Genomic DNA, 18,275 nt, shown 5'->3' on the forward strand with positions numbered 1-18,275 from the left:
GACTTCAAACAGGCCTTCTTTGAAGCCATTCCAATCCAATATATAGAAATAAACACACAACATACATATATGTATACTTTCTTTAGAAGACACTCCCAGTATTATTAAGCAACACCAAAACATTTTCCCAAGCCCATATTGATGTCTTAATAATGATGCATAAACTTGGAATTTTCCTTCAAAACCTTAAATATTTAAATCCTTAAATATTGGCCAAAACAATTTATTTGGTATGAAAAAAGAAAGTGGAGCTTCAGGAGCCAAAAACACAGTGACTTCAGCACCCAAGCCCGGAACTAAATGCGCCATTTTTTTTGCTCTCTAAGGCAAATGCCCTTGAGTCTTCTAGCAGGTTGGCTCCCTACCAAAGCAGACAATAGACATCTCAGGGGCCTTTGGGACAGCTCTCTGGACTGCTGGCAGGTGGGTTCATTCAACAAACATCCCTAGACATTTCCTTGCTCCAGATTCCGAGCAAAGCACTAAAAAGACCCTTAATCTCAAGACTGTCCATTGCAATCACTGTACTTTGGAGTCAAGGTAATACTGCTGCTGTTTGGTTTGGAAAAGGGGAACAAAGAAAGTCATTAGTCATTCCTGAATAGAAAAGGACTTTGGTGAATAGTCTGCAACTTAAGACGCTGCCCTCTTTCAAACATCCCAGCCTCTTACAATAAGCATTAAAAGATAAAAATCTTGTCGGTTTTTACCCAGAGTTGATTTCCAGTGGCCTGCATGAGAGATGGGCAGGCCTCTCTCCATATCTTGGAATAGTTTCTGCCAAGTGTTAGCATGTTGGTTTTGAACAGGGAAGGTTGACTAGCTGAGGGGAACAGCCTGGTGAAACGCAGGCAAGTGGCTAGGCCAGTGACCTCCTGTGAAGAGCATAAAAATGAAGTCTCTGGCTTGTCTGCTTGGCTCCCTGTACAATATTCCTCAAATCTACCAGTCACCAGGCCTTCTTTCATTGTCTTCTATAATCAATCCTTTGCCATTGGTAACTTTTCTTCGTCTCCTTCCTTATCTTTCACTTCATCTCTTATTTTTAACAAGCAAGTATATATATATCAGGTGGGACCAGAACCTAGCTTTAAAAAAATGAAAAGGACTCTAAAAATATCTATACAAACCTCTTAAATGTCTCAAATGAGAAATAAGCTGATTTGGCCAAGGCCACGTGGATAACTAATAGCAAAATCAGAAATTTTGCTGGTCTTTTCACCCTGCCACTTTTCTACTTAACTTCCAATGCATCCTGTACTCTCCCGGCATGGCTGACTCACTTCTACTTCTGAGTTGAGTCTCGTGCAGCCCCAGAAGCTGGCTGACAGCTCTCCCGTTGGTGTTGGTTTCTGCAGTATTTAGCACCAAAATGACTTGCACTAGTGTATTCCGCAAAGTAAGCATCACTAGAGAAGAACATTAATGTTCAACCTGAACCCAGAAGGACCAAAGATCCTTTGCCTCAAGTGGGAAGCCTCTGTCTAGGAGTAATTTGTGCATGATCTGCTGAATGGAGGAAGCAGCACCTCCTTTTTCTTGTTTCTTGACTAGAGGAGGTTCAGTGATGCCCAAGGTCCCCTCAGAGTTCAGGGATATCATTAGAGGGCAGAGTTAGGTTCACATCCAAAGAAAGAAGAATTGGGAGGTCCCATGGCCACAACACCCTACTCCAAGGTGGACACCCAACAGCAGGTCACTCTCACTCAGTCCAGGAGAGGATCCGGTGAGGTTGGCATGGCAGAGAGACCAGCCTGGGTGCCCTGGAGCGTTCATCAAAAGACACAAAAGAGCTCGCTTCAAAGCTAAGCTCTCAGAGGCGATGTGACACGGTCTTCTAAAGGGTGGACTTTGGTATGGGAAAATGAGGGTGAAATGAACTGGAGTGGCCATATTGGCTAATAGGATGTCATTTCACAACACATTTCATCACATTAGGCTCTTCATAAATAAATAAATAAATGGACCGTCGACAGTGCTTTTCTGGTATGTAGGAATGCCAGGATGGGAAGCCGACCAAATGCTCCCCTCCTGGCTTACAGTCGTCTCAGACGCTTCAGACTCCGAAATGTTGAGACAAGGGGCAAAGAAGGAGAGGAGTGTCTTATTGGAACTCAGCCTTGCCCAGGCCCAGTGAGCCTTCAGCGGCAACTGCCCCCCACCTATGCAAGGCTGTCCTGCCATTCCAGAATGGTATTGAGAAAAATGGCACAGTGACACAACGTTGTCAGAATCTAAGAACTCAGAGCTAGAAGGGGCCAGAGATTAGCAGGTGTACCCCTTATTCTGCAGATGGGGAAATTAAGATACAGTGTACTAAGCCTTATCAGTCCTGTCCCAATATAGGAGGGACAGGTGTGTCCCAGTACATGCCACACTCCCCAGAGCCATAGTGTACCCTGCAATTTCCATGGCCCTATTTTCTGCCTCCTTTACTCTCCAAAATAAATCTTTTTTTTTTTTTAATCTGCCAAGGCTAATATATCAAAGTAGACTCTGTATAGACAGGACAGCCAGGGCTGAAGGATGGCAGGTCTTCCCTCGCTACCCTTCCCTGCTCTGCCCCTCTCTCTCTGGCACTCTTCCACAGCCAGCTGCTTACAATGGACACAGCAAGAACATGACCCCAAGATCAACGTGAAAGCCCGTGGGCCTAAGGTGGCAGCAATCTGACAACTGCGGTCTCCTTCAGTGCTTCTTGTTCCCCTAAGGAATCACCTTCTTTCATTAGGCCATGATGAATCAGTGCCCTGAAGATAAAACCATAGCATGGTCCTTATTCCCAGTTTTCCACCCATCTCCAACCCAGTTCTTCTCCTGCTTCTTCCCAGCCCATCAGTGACTATCAGTTTTGAAACACACAGCCAAGAAGACAGAAGCCACACAGTGTTTGTTCAGGAGAGGATATGGGAGAAGGGAAGCAACAGGAGCACTGGTGCTTCACTTCTAACCAGAAGATACTTTTCCCTCAGGCGCCTCCAGACCATGCCCTCCCTGAACACCTGTTCTTAGCTACCCAGATCAAAGCCAGATTGTGCAGTTTCAGCCAGCACTCACAGCCCCGGCATAGGTCCTCTAGGTGGAAAGACAAGAGGAGTAATTGTCATAGGACAGCAAAGGAGTACCTTGAGGTGGTCAATCCAAACAGCTTCCCCGCAAAGTCCTCAGGGGCTAGGAGCACAGCACAGTGAGAAAACCAACACCAAATTCCCATCTCACCTGCCTCCCCTCCCAGTCCAGCTAACCAGCCTCGTGGATCCCAAATCCCAACCATGGCTACAATCTGAGCACAGCTCTTTACTATTCAAATAAAAATATTTGTGGGTCTACAAAAAGAAGCAAAACCACAAACACATAATTCAGTACTAAACCCCACATAGGGAGGCCCACATTTCAGCTGCCTTCAGCTAACCAGGACGTCCAGGCTGCTGGCAGTCTCTTCAGCTGGCAGGGAAAAGGGTAGGCCAGAGGCCCCCGGGAGGTGAGCTCCAGTTGGCAAAGGTCAGTCCCTTAGGTAGCTCTGTGCTTGGGGCAAGGAGGAGGGGCCCCGTGGCCTAGCAGGAACACATCCTCTCCTCTCCAGCAGAGGAGATCTGTGGCGCCAGGCTGTTGGCTTCCATGTTTCATGTGACAGGGAGGCCCAGAGGTCAGCCCCACTGTGGTCTGTGGCAGCAGCCAGGAAGGCAGTGATTCCCCAATGCTGGGGCAGAGGGAGCAGGCCCCAGCCCAGATGTTTCCTTCCCTCTCTCCGGTCAGGGCTCAGGCCTCATTAAGATTCCAAGCCTGCAGCACTGGCCGCTCATTGGACATCTCCCAGAGAAGCCTCAGCCCTTCCCCCTACCCCAGCCCACAAAAGTGATTTCTCAGCCCCTGCGTTTTCACAACAGCTCAAAGGCAGATTCATCAATCCTCCCAGGGGCTGGAAACGTGAGGAGAATGCCAAGGGGCCTGGCACAGGTGCCAAGTAGATTCTCCCCTGCTGGCTCTCACCCACTCCACTGCTTGCTTTCCTGAAACACTCACTGCTGCAGCCTCTCACTAGACCTGGCTCCCTTCCTTGGCAGTGGGGTTTACCTGGGACTCAGTAGAGACCCAGGAAGTGGGGTCTAGGATCTAGGGAAGCAGGATGAGAAACCGAGAGGACCAGGGGGCATTCGTTATGATGACCTACAAGCAACCAAGTCTCTTGCTATTGCAACCCTAAAGCGTGCTGTGTCTACATTCAAAGATAACATGGGGACCTGTTTCCTAACCCCCTAAGCTTCCCAGGGGCCTGAAAGTGGGAGGTGAGGCCAAGGAATCTTTGCAATGATGGAAAAGACAGGTGGCAGTGTCTTGGCAGGGTTCAGGTTTCAGCTATTTTTTCTTCTGTGGTTCTTTTAGTTCAGAAAGTCCAGTTCTTTAAGTTCTGAGAATAGAAAGACACATCCTTTGCAACTCCAGCAAGAAGCTTACACCCAGGATGGATGCGGTCAGCTCTTGTCAGGGTTTTGTGTTGTGGGGTTGTCTGTTCTGTGTTTACCCGTAGGTGCCATCTTTGATTCCCAAAAGCATCAAGATTACACTTTTTAGAACGGACAAATTAGAACATTGTCCTGAAGTGGAGGAAATGGGGAAGAAGTGGAGGCAAGGACCCTGCTCAGGCATCATTTCTTTGCTGAGCACAGCCGTGCAGTCCTCACATGTGCCTGTGGTGAGCTTCCGGGGTAACAGACACACACAGCAGCGACTGAGCACCACCTTAACTCCTCCCGTCCCAGAGCTCTCATCCCAAAGATTGTCTCTCTGCATGGTCCAGGTCTTCTGCTCCGAAGAGCCGTAGCATTAGAAGCATGGGCCACAGCTTAAGTCAAAGGGAATTTTCCTTTGTATTATTAATATTTTAGAGTTTCTGAGTTGTTAAAGTCTTGTGGTTTTCTGTATCAGCAGCTTCTCTGTGTACTAGAGAAGGTATCTCTCTGTAGATATAGATTGATAGATAGTTAGATATATAAATATATATATATATATATATATATATATATTTGCCAAACTGCCTTACAGGGTTTTTTTTCTTTCTTTTTTTTTTCCTTTTTTCAGTGTTGTATGTGTAGCAGGCACTTGAGTTTATATGAAGATGTTCGCTTCAGTCAAGAATGGAAGGAGTTGTGAGGTGGAAGGGAGATATGAGGCAGGGAGAGAGGAGGCAACAGAGTATGAATTCATGACCACCAGCTACCACTAGCCAAGAATGTCCAGGTAGATTGGGGTGGCCTTCCCCAAAGCATGGAGGATTTTGTAGATCTCCTTGATGTTCAACCGCTGCTGTGGTTCCCTCTGCCAGCACCCCAGCATGACATCGTACACCTCTTTGGGGCAGACTCGGGGCCGCTCCAAAACACGACCTTGGGTAATGCACTCAATGACCTGAAAGAGTGAGAAGAACAAGGAAGTTACACCCAAAGCTCAGCCTTGGTCCTGTGGCTCAGACTCGGCAAAAAGCACCAACTTCCCGGATTAGTTTCAATGCAGAGCCGAGGCTCTCACAAGCACAAGCTAAAGGCTAGGCTGCATACAGCACTGGTATATTTGTCTGTCTGGTGCACAGTGCAGTGAGCAGCATTGGCTGGTGGAGTCCTCTGCTGCCCTTCATACTCCACTTCTTGGGCCAGGCCCACATTGACCATTGACTCCCCATACTCTCTTCTCTTTTACCTCACTTTTCTTCTCTAGTCCTGAATCTCATCAGGATGACTGAGCTGCATTCATTTTTCACTTGATAGTGGACATAGGCTTCTGACCTGTCCCTCCCTCTTTCATGAGCCTGCCTCACTTTGAAACTCCCGTGAAGGAGCTCTGCACCCTCTGGCCCCTGCATGCCTATCTCCTCTTATCTCTCATTCCTGGCAGGCAGACTCTGTGCACGTCACCACGCTTGCCTCTGAGTCATTACATAGGACCCTTTTGCAGCAAGACCCATCCTTCCCTGCTGCTTGCACTAAACCATGCTTCCAGTTTCTCTTAAAGTCCTTAACAATAGGACTAACTGCTTGATTCACCACTGCCTTCTGGGCGGCCAGTTCAAGTCTGTTAACCTCAGGATCTCAGCATGTCCATCTGTAAGATGGAATCAAATGTCTGCCTTAACCACCCCCAGGAGTGTTGTAAGGATGAAATGAGACCATGAAAAGGGACTGTATGGCCCAACATACTGAAGGAGAAGCCATAAGGAGGAGTAGGAAGAAAACAAGTAATGCATGCCTGGCCAACCCCAGCAGGCCACTTGAGACCCAAGTGTATAATTTGCAATGCATTTCCAATTCCTCAAAGACAATTCTTTACTGACACTGAATATGTGCATTTTCAAGGCTTCATTGTCTAGTTTTTAGGTTGGTTTTCACTTCTCCCTAACTCTACCACTGCATAACTTTGGTCAAGTCACTGACCCCGAACTTCAATTTCTGCATTTAAAGACTGGTCATAATGATAAAAATACACAGAATAATCTCTAGCTCAGCAGCTGAACGAATATTATTTCCCTTCTCTGCCACCATTAGTCTGTATCTAATTAGGTAAAAGCACTGTCTTTTTTATCCTTTGCATGTCCCTACACTGCTCAACAGTGCCTTGTCTCCAGTATTGTCTCATGTCACGCTGACTTTGGGAGGGCTGGTCAAACCATCACCGTGTCAGCATCCGCCTGGTTATATTCACCCTGGAGTTTACGATGGCCCCTTGGCTCATTTCTTTACCAGCCTGATAAGTCTCCAGCTGCTTATATTCCCCATTCATATTAGAGACCCATTTCCACCCTCCATTACCTTCACCTCCAGGAAAAGGGATTCAGTTCGAACTACAGTAGCAGCTGCTAATGCCAAGATCAAAGGCACCTGGGAGTGTCTCTTCTAATGTTGGACTACCCAGGTTTGTTGATTTCCATGGAGAAACCGATGATCAGTGACTGCCAGTATGTGGCTGCTATGGTGGGTGGAGTGGGGGAAGTGGCTGAGGGCAGAAAGCCTGCCTTTAAGGCCAATGCCTCTGTGAGTCTTAGAAGAAACTGCAAACACCCTGTTAGCTGCTATGAGCCAGCTCAAGAACAGATGCTGAGTCTTCTGTTAAGACCAATAGCAACCTCAGCCCAGAACCTCTGTTTACTGGGGCCACCAAACTACAAGGAGGCAGTGTTCAGGTGCATGCATGGTGTGTGTGTGTGTGTGTGTGTGTGTGTGTGTGTGTGTGTTCTTAACCCTTCCTCCCCTGCGAAAACAGTAACAATTTCTTAAACACCATAAAAAATGGGTTCTAGTATATATACTTTCATTATTTTAAAAGATTGTTAAAATATTTTGTTCTACTTTGGGAAATGTGGTCAGGCCCCATTGAGCTTGTGAATCATGAGATAGTACACATTTTAAAAAATAATTTCTTTTCAGTCTTTGTAATTCACTTAATTAAGTGGTCAAGACATAGGAGAGCAGAGACAAACATAGCTTCCAAGAAGAAAGACACTCTGTTGAATATTCAAATAAGATTTCAATATCAAAAGGCTCTTGTGTTTACATTTTCCCAGCAAACAGAAGACCATAAAAAGAATTGCGATGTTTCATAGGGATGTTTCATAGGTCGACTGGGTTGAAAGACTGAGCTCCTTACTGCCTACAAACTGCACTGAATTCCCTGGGGCAACATGGCATGGTCCATGCATCACTGAGAAGCATCTTGATGAGCTTTGGAGGCAGAGGAGTCCTAGGATTACAGCCCAGGCTTTGTCCCTGCTTTGGAGGCTCTTACCTGTGAGACCCTGGCCAGCCCATTTCAGTACCTCAAGCAGACCCCCTTCCTTTAACCTGAATCTCAACAGGTGTTTTTGCAAAAATTACTGAATTAATAGAGCTAACATGCTTAGAAAAGTGCCTACCACTAAATGTCAGCTACTATTAATTTATGTTTACTAGCATTTTTTATTATTGCAAATTACAATTATAAAAAATATAATGGCTATTTATTACTAAGTTTAATAGTAAACATACTAATAAACACAGTAAAAACATAGTAATAAAATAAACACGGTTTATTTTATTCCTAGACATTCACACATGGCTCTATCAGTTATAAAACTGGCCTTCCCAAATTGACCATCTGGTACATCCCTGGGCTTGGCATACCTAAAACCTTTGTGCACCCAGATTATGTGGGCATACTAAGTAGTGGGTGTTTCCACAAGATGGCACAATTGAAAAACTCGTAGCTGTTCTATGTTTTCCTTTTTTGTCACAGTGAAACATTTGTGATTTTTAAGGGTAGCAGATTTAACAGAGGCATGACTTGAGTCTCAATGTAGACCTCTGATTTCATGCTCTTTTGACAATTACACCACATTTCCTACAGTTCCATTTTTTTTTTCCTACTAAGAAGCTCTCTGCTCCCACTAATGCCTACATTCACTCTGCTGGCTCTAAATCCCACCTAATGTCTTGTTCAGTAGGTCCAAGTTCTGGGCTGAGATAGCTCTTATGAGCCCTCCCTCAATCAAGATTCCTACGCACCCCCTTTTTACCTCCGTGTTTGAGAGCTGGAACCATGGCTGCTTTCCATAGGTGAAGATCTCCCAGAGGATCACCCCGAAGCTCCACACATCACTCTCTGTAGTGAACTTCCGGTACATGATGCTTTCAGGGGGCATCCAGCGAATGGGGAGCATGGTGTGTCCTCCCACCTAAAAGGGGTTGAGATAGAGGCACACAGAGTGACCAGATGGCCAGAATGAGTGTTATCTGTCTGCACTCTTCACACATAGATGCACTCTTGATGCATCCTATTCTAAGATAGCCACAGCTTTATGCAACTTCTGTCAGAGGTGTGTGAAGATGCTGACTTTGGAGACCTACGATAAAGGAGACAGCTAGACTAGCAACTAGAGATAACACCTGAGGGAAGGTAGGTTCCTTGGCACTCAGCGTGTAGAAAGATCAAGGTAATCTGAAGTGAGAGAGAAGGTTTCAGAATCTAGCACTACAGAAAAATCTAACCTTAAGAGCAAGTCCAGCAAGAAGTCAGCAGAATGACTAAGCCAGTCACCAAGGATCAGTATCTGCAAACATCAGGTTAGATTCTTGGCTGCAGTGGCACAGTATATTCCATGTGCATCTGATCTGGAGAACTTTAGCTTCTAACTGACAATCTCGAATCTCTCACCACAATTTAGGACTCAGTGTTTCAAGTGAAGGAGACAGAGACATTCCAAAAGCGTGGAAGACCACGTGCTAATAAGGTAGGAGATGGACAGAAAGAGAATTCACCACAGTTCTTAGTAAGATCTCAAAGGACAGTAGCGAGAGTCTTTAAAAATAGCCTAAGGAGGATATCAACCACCTGTGAATCTGCCAAACTGAAAGCCAAGGGGAAAAGGAAGTGACTGACAAGGATAAACACCCAGGGTACCCTTTCCTGAGAAAAACATTAGGGAACTCCTCTCTGCCCAGCAGGCTAGAGATGTTAGCATAAGTGGGAGAAAATTCACAGCATGTGTGAAAACTCAGGAACTAACTGCATCATTAGTAAATAGATTTTCAGGAATTGAAACTTTTGCCTAATACATGGAACTCATTGTTAAAAAAACTACTTAATATTGAAAAAAGAGTTGTCTATTTATGTCCTGATGAGGTATTACTTAAAGTTCTCATTTCCTTCTTTTTTATTTATTTATTTATTTATTTTGAGACGGAGTCTCGCTTTGTCACCCAAGCTGGAGTGCAGTGGCGCGATCTCGGCTCACTGCCAGCTCCACCTCCCGGGTTCACGCCATTCTCCTGCCTCAGCCTCCCGAGTAGCTGGGACTACAGGTGACCGCTGCCACACCCGGCTAATGTTTTATATTTTTAGTAGAGACGGGGTTTCACTGTGTTAGTCAGGATGGTCTCGATCTTCTGACCTCGTGATCCGCCTGCCTCGGCCTCCCAAAGTGCTGGGATTACAGGCTTGAGCCACCGCGCCCGGCCTAAAGTTCTTATTTCTATGGGGGGTCAGTTAGAGAAATAATAACAACGAATAATTAAGAACGAATAAGTTGGGAGATGGGCAATCTTGTTTCCAAAAAGGGAAATCATGTTTGCCTTAACCACTTGAAGAATTTTAGGAGGTAAATTATAATACAAGTTTGCAGAGCAGTTCTTTTCTTTTCTTTCTTTTTTCTGAGACAGAGTTTCACTCCTGCTGCCCAGGCTGGAGTGCAGTGGCACGATCTCCACTCACTGCAACCTCCGCTTCCTGGGTTCAAGCGATTCCCCTGCCTTAGCCTCCTGAATAGCTGGGATTATAGGCATGAAACACCATGCCTGGCTAATTTTTGTATTTTTAGTAGAGACGGGTTTTCACTGCATTGGTCAGGCTGGTCTCAAACTCCTGACCACAAGTTATACACCCACCTCGGCCTCCCAAAGTGCTGGGATGACAGGCATGAGCCACTTTGCCTAGCCAGAAAAGTTATTTTCAACCTGGGACTTTCTAATCAGGATAGTTTTGTATCCAGTGTAAAGACAACTGAAGATACTTCTTTCAGACAAGCAAAGACTCAGAAAGTTTACCACTCACATCCTTTCAGAAAATATAGGAGCCAAGCTAATTGAATACATATTGTAGAAAAACAGTAAAAATAACCCAAGATATGCAATTATTGGAACATAACAAAAAATGCAGAGCAAATAAGCCACAAAAATGCAATTTAAATTTGAATAATGGTTGTTAATTTGGTAGTAAAAGTAATACAATTACTAATAAAGGCTTCCTGTAAAATAGAGACATAAAGTAAATAATAATACTAATAATGCTATTAGTACTACCACTGATACAACTAACATACTTATCTGGAATGAAACTTTCCAATAATTTCAACCATAAATGCATAGAAGAGTAGATATAGAAATAATTAAAAGCCTGATAAAGGCTGTATGTTATAGAAAGGAAAAAAGAAGCTTACAGTGATTAATTGTTGAGATTAACACTTTAAATTTAAATATGCTTACTAAAATTTTAAAGTAGCTTCTAGAATAGAAATAGTACATATAGCTTTCAAACCGTTTTTTAAATAAAGCCAAAATCTTTAACTAATACCAAAAAGACTACAGAAAGGCAGAGTAGGATAACGATGACTAAAAAGCACAAAAAGAAAATGAAGCTTAGAAAACACCACTAGAGACAATAAGTACAAATGAGTTATACCACCTCTTAAATGAGAGAGAAATTTAGGTTAGAAAAATCAAGTTGCATGTTATTTAAAACAGACATGTCTAAAACAAAATGGCAGAAAACACTGAAAATGGAAGAGCGCTAAAAATACAACTATATATAAAAGAAAAATATAATTGGCTACATATATGCGCATATGTGCATATACATGTATATATATATGCATATACAGATATATATAGCCAATTACATTTCTTTTATTGTGATTTACACGTTGTCTGTTGTTTCATATATATGTGAAAAAAAGGATTCAAAATGTCAAAAACTAAAGTAAGACTAAATAATTTATATTAAATTTATATCATACTTAATATTATATTTAAAGCTGGTAAAATTCACCATTACAATGATGAAGTTTAGGCTCCAATTAACATAGCAACAATATATAAAAATTTATAAAAATATATAGGAATAATACATATATATGTATATGTGTGTGTATATATATATAAAGAGTAAAAACAAGTTATAAATAAAAGAAAACTGACAAAGCTATCATTATAATGGAAAACTAAAATGCTTCACAAATTGAAAGATCAAGAAGACAACATAAATGAAGATACACTTTAAAAATACAAATAATGAGTGTCAATAAGTAGATATGAGTGTTGTGATTGTGTGCATCTTTCAGCTTCCTTAAAAAATTGCACATTATTTTCAATTACCTAAAAAAAGTATCAAAACCAACCACATATTAAATCTCAAAGGAAAACTGGAATTCCAAGATAAAAAATAAATATGAAGTAAAAATAAGAAACATTTTCTGTATCAAATATAATAAAATAAAAGTTAACAAGAAAAAATAATTTTTTAAAAGTTGTCTTTGGGCAATTAAATTATTTGGTAAAGAAAAAATTGAAAATAAAATGTAAAAGTATTTATTGTAACAATAACTAAAGTCCTATTTCTTGAAATCTATGAAATATAACTAAAGTAATTTTTGAAAAAAAAAATTACAGCATTTAAGCATTTATTTTTAAAATAGTGAAAATATAATTAAATTAAATAAGGATTCAGCAAAAAAAAAAAAAAAAAAAAAAAAAGGCAGTAAAGATCCACTAAACAAATGCAAGGAAAGTAAGAAGAAATAAACAATAAAATAAAATAAATACTGATTAATCAGTGTAAAACAAACAAAGCAAAACAACCAGCCAAAAGGAAAATAAAAATCAGAATTGATCTACACAATCAATTGTTAGTTCTCTCAAAAGTTACATAAACTTTTGGCAAGATTAATAAGGGATGTAGAGGAGACAAATGTAAAATGTTAAGACTATTACAGCCATAAATTTGAAAGTATACATGCATTATTGGTTTACTAAAAATATTAATTTTTAAAAAGTTAAATAGAAAAGTTGAATACAAAAACCATAATTGTAGTAAAAAAAAATCTATACATTAAAAAATTAGAAGGTTCAGATGGTTTTCTGGTTGAGTTCTATTAAAGTTTTCTGTCTTATTTATACTTTTTCAAAGCAAAAAAAGATAGAAACTTTCCCAAACCATTCTATGTGGTTTAAACGTCCCTGAAGACAAAATCAGTCAAATTTAACATACAGCCTTACATGTATATTTACATAATAAATATCAGCATACATAGTTATCTATATGTGTGTATAACTATGTTATGAATATACTCTCCAAATACAAATAAAATATTATATCAAATCAGCAATATATTACAAGAATTCCACATTATATATAGCTCAATAAGGTTTACCCTAGAAATGTAAGAATGTCTCAGCCTTAGGAAACCTACTGTTAAATTTACTAAATTAAAAGATAAAAGAAGAAAAACCGTATTTTCAAAAATGCCAAAAATTTCCAACATCTTTTTCTGATTAAAAGTCTAATTCATAGAAGGAAACTTCCTTTATTAAATACACTAAATATCATATTTACTGACAAAACGTTAGGAAAATACAAAGTATCTTCTATCACGAATTTTATGTGACATTTTTCAAGAGGTCCTAACCAATGCAATGAAGCAAGAATTTTTTAAATGAGGTAGAAATATTGAAAACAAAACGTCAAACTGCCTGTTGTATGGATATGATATGACTATTCAAGACAATTAACTAAAAAGCAGTTAGAACCATTATATGATTTAGCAGCCTACCCAGAAATAAGAGAAACACACAAAAATCAAACTATTCTCACATGCCGGTGGCAATGACTTCAAAATACAATGGAAAATAAGATTATTTGTACAATAACAACAGAAGTGTTTAAAACACCTCAGCATAAACCTTAGCAGAAAATGTCCAAGGTTATTTAAAGAAACGCATTGAAACACATAAAAGAGGATCTGAACAAATGAAAAGTTGTGTCATTTCCTTGAATAGGAAGACTCAATGTTATATATATTTCATTTCTTCTTTAGATTAATCCGAAAAGTTAACACAATATATATGAAAACCCAAATGAAATGGTGTATGGAAATTGACAAGATGAATCCAAAATTGATCTAAAGTAGTAATTATTTGATAAAAACTAAGATATACTTGAAATAGAACAATAACGGAGAGTTACTCTATCAGATAGCAAAGCATTTTATCAAACTATGTAATGAACACATTGCGTTTTGGCATAGGGTAGACAAATTTATTAATGGAACAAACTAGAGAGTCCAGAGGCAGACCCATGTATAAATATTGGAATTTAATATATGAAACAATGGGTTAGTAATTAAAGTGTTGGGACAATGAACTATTCATTAAAAAAAATACGCTTAGATACCTACCTCACACCATATACAAAAATCATTTCCAGATGGATTAAAGAGCTAAACATAAAAAACAAAACAATAATAATATTAGAAGAAAACTTAGAAAAGTATTCTATATCCTCAGAAAAGGAAGGCCTTCCTAAATAAGACACATGTTCAAGAAGCCATCAAGAATAAGATTTAGAGATACAACTTACAAAAATTAAATGCTTTTGCATGGCAAAAGACAACATAAGCATAGCTAAAAGACAAATGGCCAAAAAAGTACAATATATGTAACAGACAAAGAATTAAAATCCATATAATACAAAGTGCTCCTTCAAATTAGTTAGGAAAAGCAACCCAACAGAAAAATGAATACAGGGTAAGAACAGATGATCCACAAAAGGACTAGAAATGGCCACAAACATATGAAAAGATGTCAATTAAAACAACAGAAACACATTTCTGAATGTCAATTGGGAAAGACTGAAAAAAATTGTTGCTATCTTGTGTTTGAGAGGGGTGAAGAAAGAGTTATTCTCAAATGCCACTGGTGAGAAATGTTTCTGCTTCTTCTGAGGGCAGCTTGGTAGAATCTGTCAACATTAAAGGTGCAAGTGACTTTGAACCCAGCAATTTCACCTCTAGGAGTCTTAGAAAGATAATTCACTCAGGTAAGCAAAAATACTTAGTTAAAGGTGTTTATTTCATTCATTCTAAAGGCAAAAATTTGTTCACCATTAAAGTTATATGCAGCAGTTAAAAAGAATATAGTAGAGCTATGTGTACTGATATGTAAATATATCTAAGATATATTAAGTGACAACACAAGGCATTGAAAAATATATTGTAGTATTCTTATTCATGTAAAAATGTATATGTGGATACAGATGCAAATATGTAGTGGTACCATGTAACCTTGAAAATGCATAGAAAAATGTCCAGAAAACCAACAAACCAGTGGCTTCCTCTATAGTATGTGAGTAATGACCAAAGAGAAAAATCACACTTTTTGCTATATATATATATATATATATATACATACACACACACACACATACACACACACACACAAACACACACATATATATATATATACTTCTATGCTGTTTGAAATTTTGTGATAATCATGTATCACACTTGAAAATTTAAAAATAGTAAAAAAAAAAAGTGCGAATATAAGGAAACCAGTGGACCTAATTTAAGTTCTATTTATCAAAAAATTAATATTTTTAAAAGAAAAATTATGTTTGTGATAGAATATCATAGACTGGTTTATTGCACTTGGTTTGTTGATTTAAAAAAAATAGAAGTCAGGAATATAGGAACATTTCTCTTGATGAAAATTTCTCAATAACAGAGTCCTACAAATTGATGCTGGTGTGTATCTCATTTCATAATTTTAAACACAATCCAGAAGAGGTATTCCAGTTTGAAAGCCTCAATTTTACAGACAGAAATTCAAGTGTCCTGGCTGTAAACTGTAATGCACTTAAGTATTTGAGCAAAAAAGAGTCAGAAGGATATTAATTGGTCATGGAGACTCCCCTGAGAAGAATCTTCAAAATTCTAACCAAGCAGCACAACCAATGTGGATGAAGTTTATACTGCATTCTTCCAGGAATGGACTATTAATAAAATATTTCAAGAAGCCTGTGATACAACAAAGAGCATGACATTGGAAGTCAGAAGCCCTGGGTTCTAAATGTCACTTTTGACAAGCACTTAACACCCTGTGCACTTCAGTTTCCTTATCTTCAAAATAAGAGTGAAGCAACAGCCTGCCTAAAATGAGATTATGTATGTAAAAACCCATTGAGCATCGTTAAGTGCAAAAGTATATACACAAAGTACAGTAACTGTTCATTGTGTGTGTCTTTATATGCTACTGTGCAGCATAACAAACCTAATTTCCTCAAATTTCCTTATTTCCCATAAAAATCCATGCTGATTTTCCTCCAAGGTGACCAATATCATTCTTTGGAGAGACCCTGTCTGGGAAAGGTAGTGGTCAAAGCCTTCCCTGGTAAAAAATTATTGACAAATATGTCCCATGGTAAAACTTAGCCAGACATAAACTAGCCAGAAACAGTAATATGAACAATAAGAATAGTGCTAATTAATTAATAATGAGTGCCAGCCACAGCATGTTACATACATCCCTTATTTAAGCTCTCTCCATTCCTGTGTGATAGAAGCCTCTATCATCCCCAAGTCACAGATGAAGATAGGGTACCTTGCCCAAGCACTGCATAAGAAATATTAGCTACTGACCCAAGCTCTCAATGAGATAATTAAGGATTTTAAGGCTGAACCCTGAAAAAAGAGATGTAAGTAATAAGGCACAGGAAATATTCCAAGGAATGATTCTAGAAATAAAAATAAGTACTTGGAGGGAAACAGATCTTTGGATTGCACTGGGGAAGAGCCCACGGCTACCTTGGTACCTTCCACCGATCATTGCCTTTCCCTGACCTATCACACATGCTCACAAAGAGGATGAGAGTTTGAAAAATTTGGGAGGCTGAAAGTGCTCATGGGGAATGAGCACTAATTAAAGAATGCAATCCTCGTTGCATTATTAGGACTGTTTCTCAGAAAAATGACCACTCCTGGTATACTACGGATCAAGCTGGAGCAGAACGAGAATGTCACTATCTCCATAAAATTCCTTTTATACCCAGAGACCAGATGGGTTCTGAATGATTCCAGATTTTGTGTAGAGAGACAAGAGGTACCTGATCAACTCAGGATTTAGGATATCCATGTCAAGGTCAACTACAAACCAAGAACTTACAGGAGAGCGTCAAGTGCCTATTCCCAAATCTGGCCAAGCCAGAGAAGCTCAGTCTCTGTGAACTCTGAACCTTCCCTGTAAGCAGCTTCCTGAAGATTCCCATAGTCCCTTGGCAGGTGGTGCCCTTGACCCCTTTCCCACCAATATTTTGTTAAATGCTTTTACTAATTTGCTTCACACGTTAGCAGGGCTGCCAGATTAAATACAGGATGCCCAGTTAAATTTGACTTTCAGTTGAACAACATTTTAAAAAATTATACTTATGTCCCAGATATTGCATAGAACATACTCATACTAAAAATATGTTGGCTTTTTTTTTTTTGTCTAAAATTCAAATTTAGCAAGGTGTCGTGTATTTTTATTTGCAAAGTCTGGCAACTCTGGATTGCAGACCTGGTGAGGAAGTTGACATTATGCTCCAGAACATCCTCCTTTTATCCGCTGGGCTTTCTGCACGTGTGCAGGCTCTATCTCACTCCCTTTGGCTCTGCCTCATCCTAAAGAAGACTGATGAGTTAGGGATACAATGCACAGAAAAACTTTCTTCTCTCTCCTCCTGTGCTCTTCCCAGCCTTCTCCCCGTTTCTCCTTAGCATCCTCCAGTGGGGTGAATGTGGCAGAGAGGGGACATGGCAGCCAGGATTTTCCCCTATAAACACAGCTCTGCTACCTTCTAGCTGTGGATCCCTGGGCAAGTCATTTTTCCTACTTAAGCCTGTTTTCTGGTGTGAAAATGGAAGGGATAACTATATTCACCTCCCAGGGCTGTTTGCCTGATCATAAGCACCTGGCATGCTTGTTAAAAATACAGATTCCTAGGCTTGACGGCAAACCCAATGAATTAGACCAGAGGTCAACAAATTATAGCTTGTCACTTGTTACTGGAAACAGAGTTCTACTGGCATAAAACCATGCTCGTTAGTTTATTAGTTCCTTTTTTTTTTTTTTTTTTTTTTTTTTGAGACGAAGTCTCACTCTTGTTGCCCAGGCTGGAGTGCAGTGGCAGGATCTCAGCTCACTGCAACCTCCACCTCCCGGGGTCAAGCAATTCTCCTCCTTCTGCCTCCCGAGTTGCTGGGATTACAGGCACATGACACCATGCCTGGCTCATTAGTTTCCATATTGTCTATGATTGCTTTCATAATGCATGGGCTGAGTTGAATAGTTACAGAAGAGATCACCTTAAAGTTGCAACAGGGGCCACCTGCAAAGCCTAAAATATTTACTATGTGATCTTTTACAGAGTTGGGTGGCCCCTGACTTAGACTCAAAGGGTAGGAGAACCAGAGACATATGGTTTTGTTGTAGTGTTATCAAAATACTAATAATGCCTTAACACCAAATACCATTCAGCGTCAAAAGTTCCCAAATGTTTTCAAGTGATTTTTGAAAGTTGGATCCAGAAAAGATCCACACATCACATTTAGTAATGTCTCCTAGGATCTTAATCTATAGGATTCCCCTACCTTCTGCCCCAACTTTCCATTTATTTATTTATTTATTTGTTTGTTTATTTATTCATTCATTGTTGATGATCCCGGG

The 18,275-nt window shown here is 40.0% G+C and overlaps 1 protein-coding gene across 8 annotated transcripts in view; it reads right to left on the reverse strand.

The window, feature by feature from the left end:
* Positions 1 to 3,277: 3,277 nt before the first annotated feature.
* Positions 3,278 to 18,275, reverse strand: part of NTRK3 (neurotrophic receptor tyrosine kinase 3) — a 387,302-nt gene continuing 372,304 nt past the window's right edge. For 5 of the 8 annotated variants that reach the window (XM_034939369.3, XM_034939368.3, XM_034939371.3 and 2 more), the window contains 3 exons: positions 13,970 to 14,011; positions 8,540 to 8,698; positions 3,278 to 5,406 (listed from right to left, as the gene is read on the reverse strand). In XM_034939369.3, the coding sequence (XP_034795260.1) occupies positions 5,221 to 5,406; positions 8,540 to 8,698; positions 13,970 to 14,011 (387 nt within the window). In that variant the 3' untranslated portion in view covers positions 3,278 to 5,220. The remainder of the gene's footprint in view (positions 5,407 to 8,539; positions 8,699 to 13,969; positions 14,012 to 18,275) is intronic. The other 3 variants (XM_034939372.3, XM_003820402.5, XM_003820401.5) reach the window with 1 other exon arrangement.

This window comes from Pan paniscus, chromosome 16, assembly GCF_029289425.2.
Source record: "Pan paniscus chromosome 16, NHGRI_mPanPan1-v2.0_pri, whole genome shotgun sequence".
Lineage (NCBI taxonomy): Eukaryota > Metazoa > Chordata > Mammalia > Primates > Hominidae > Pan > Pan paniscus.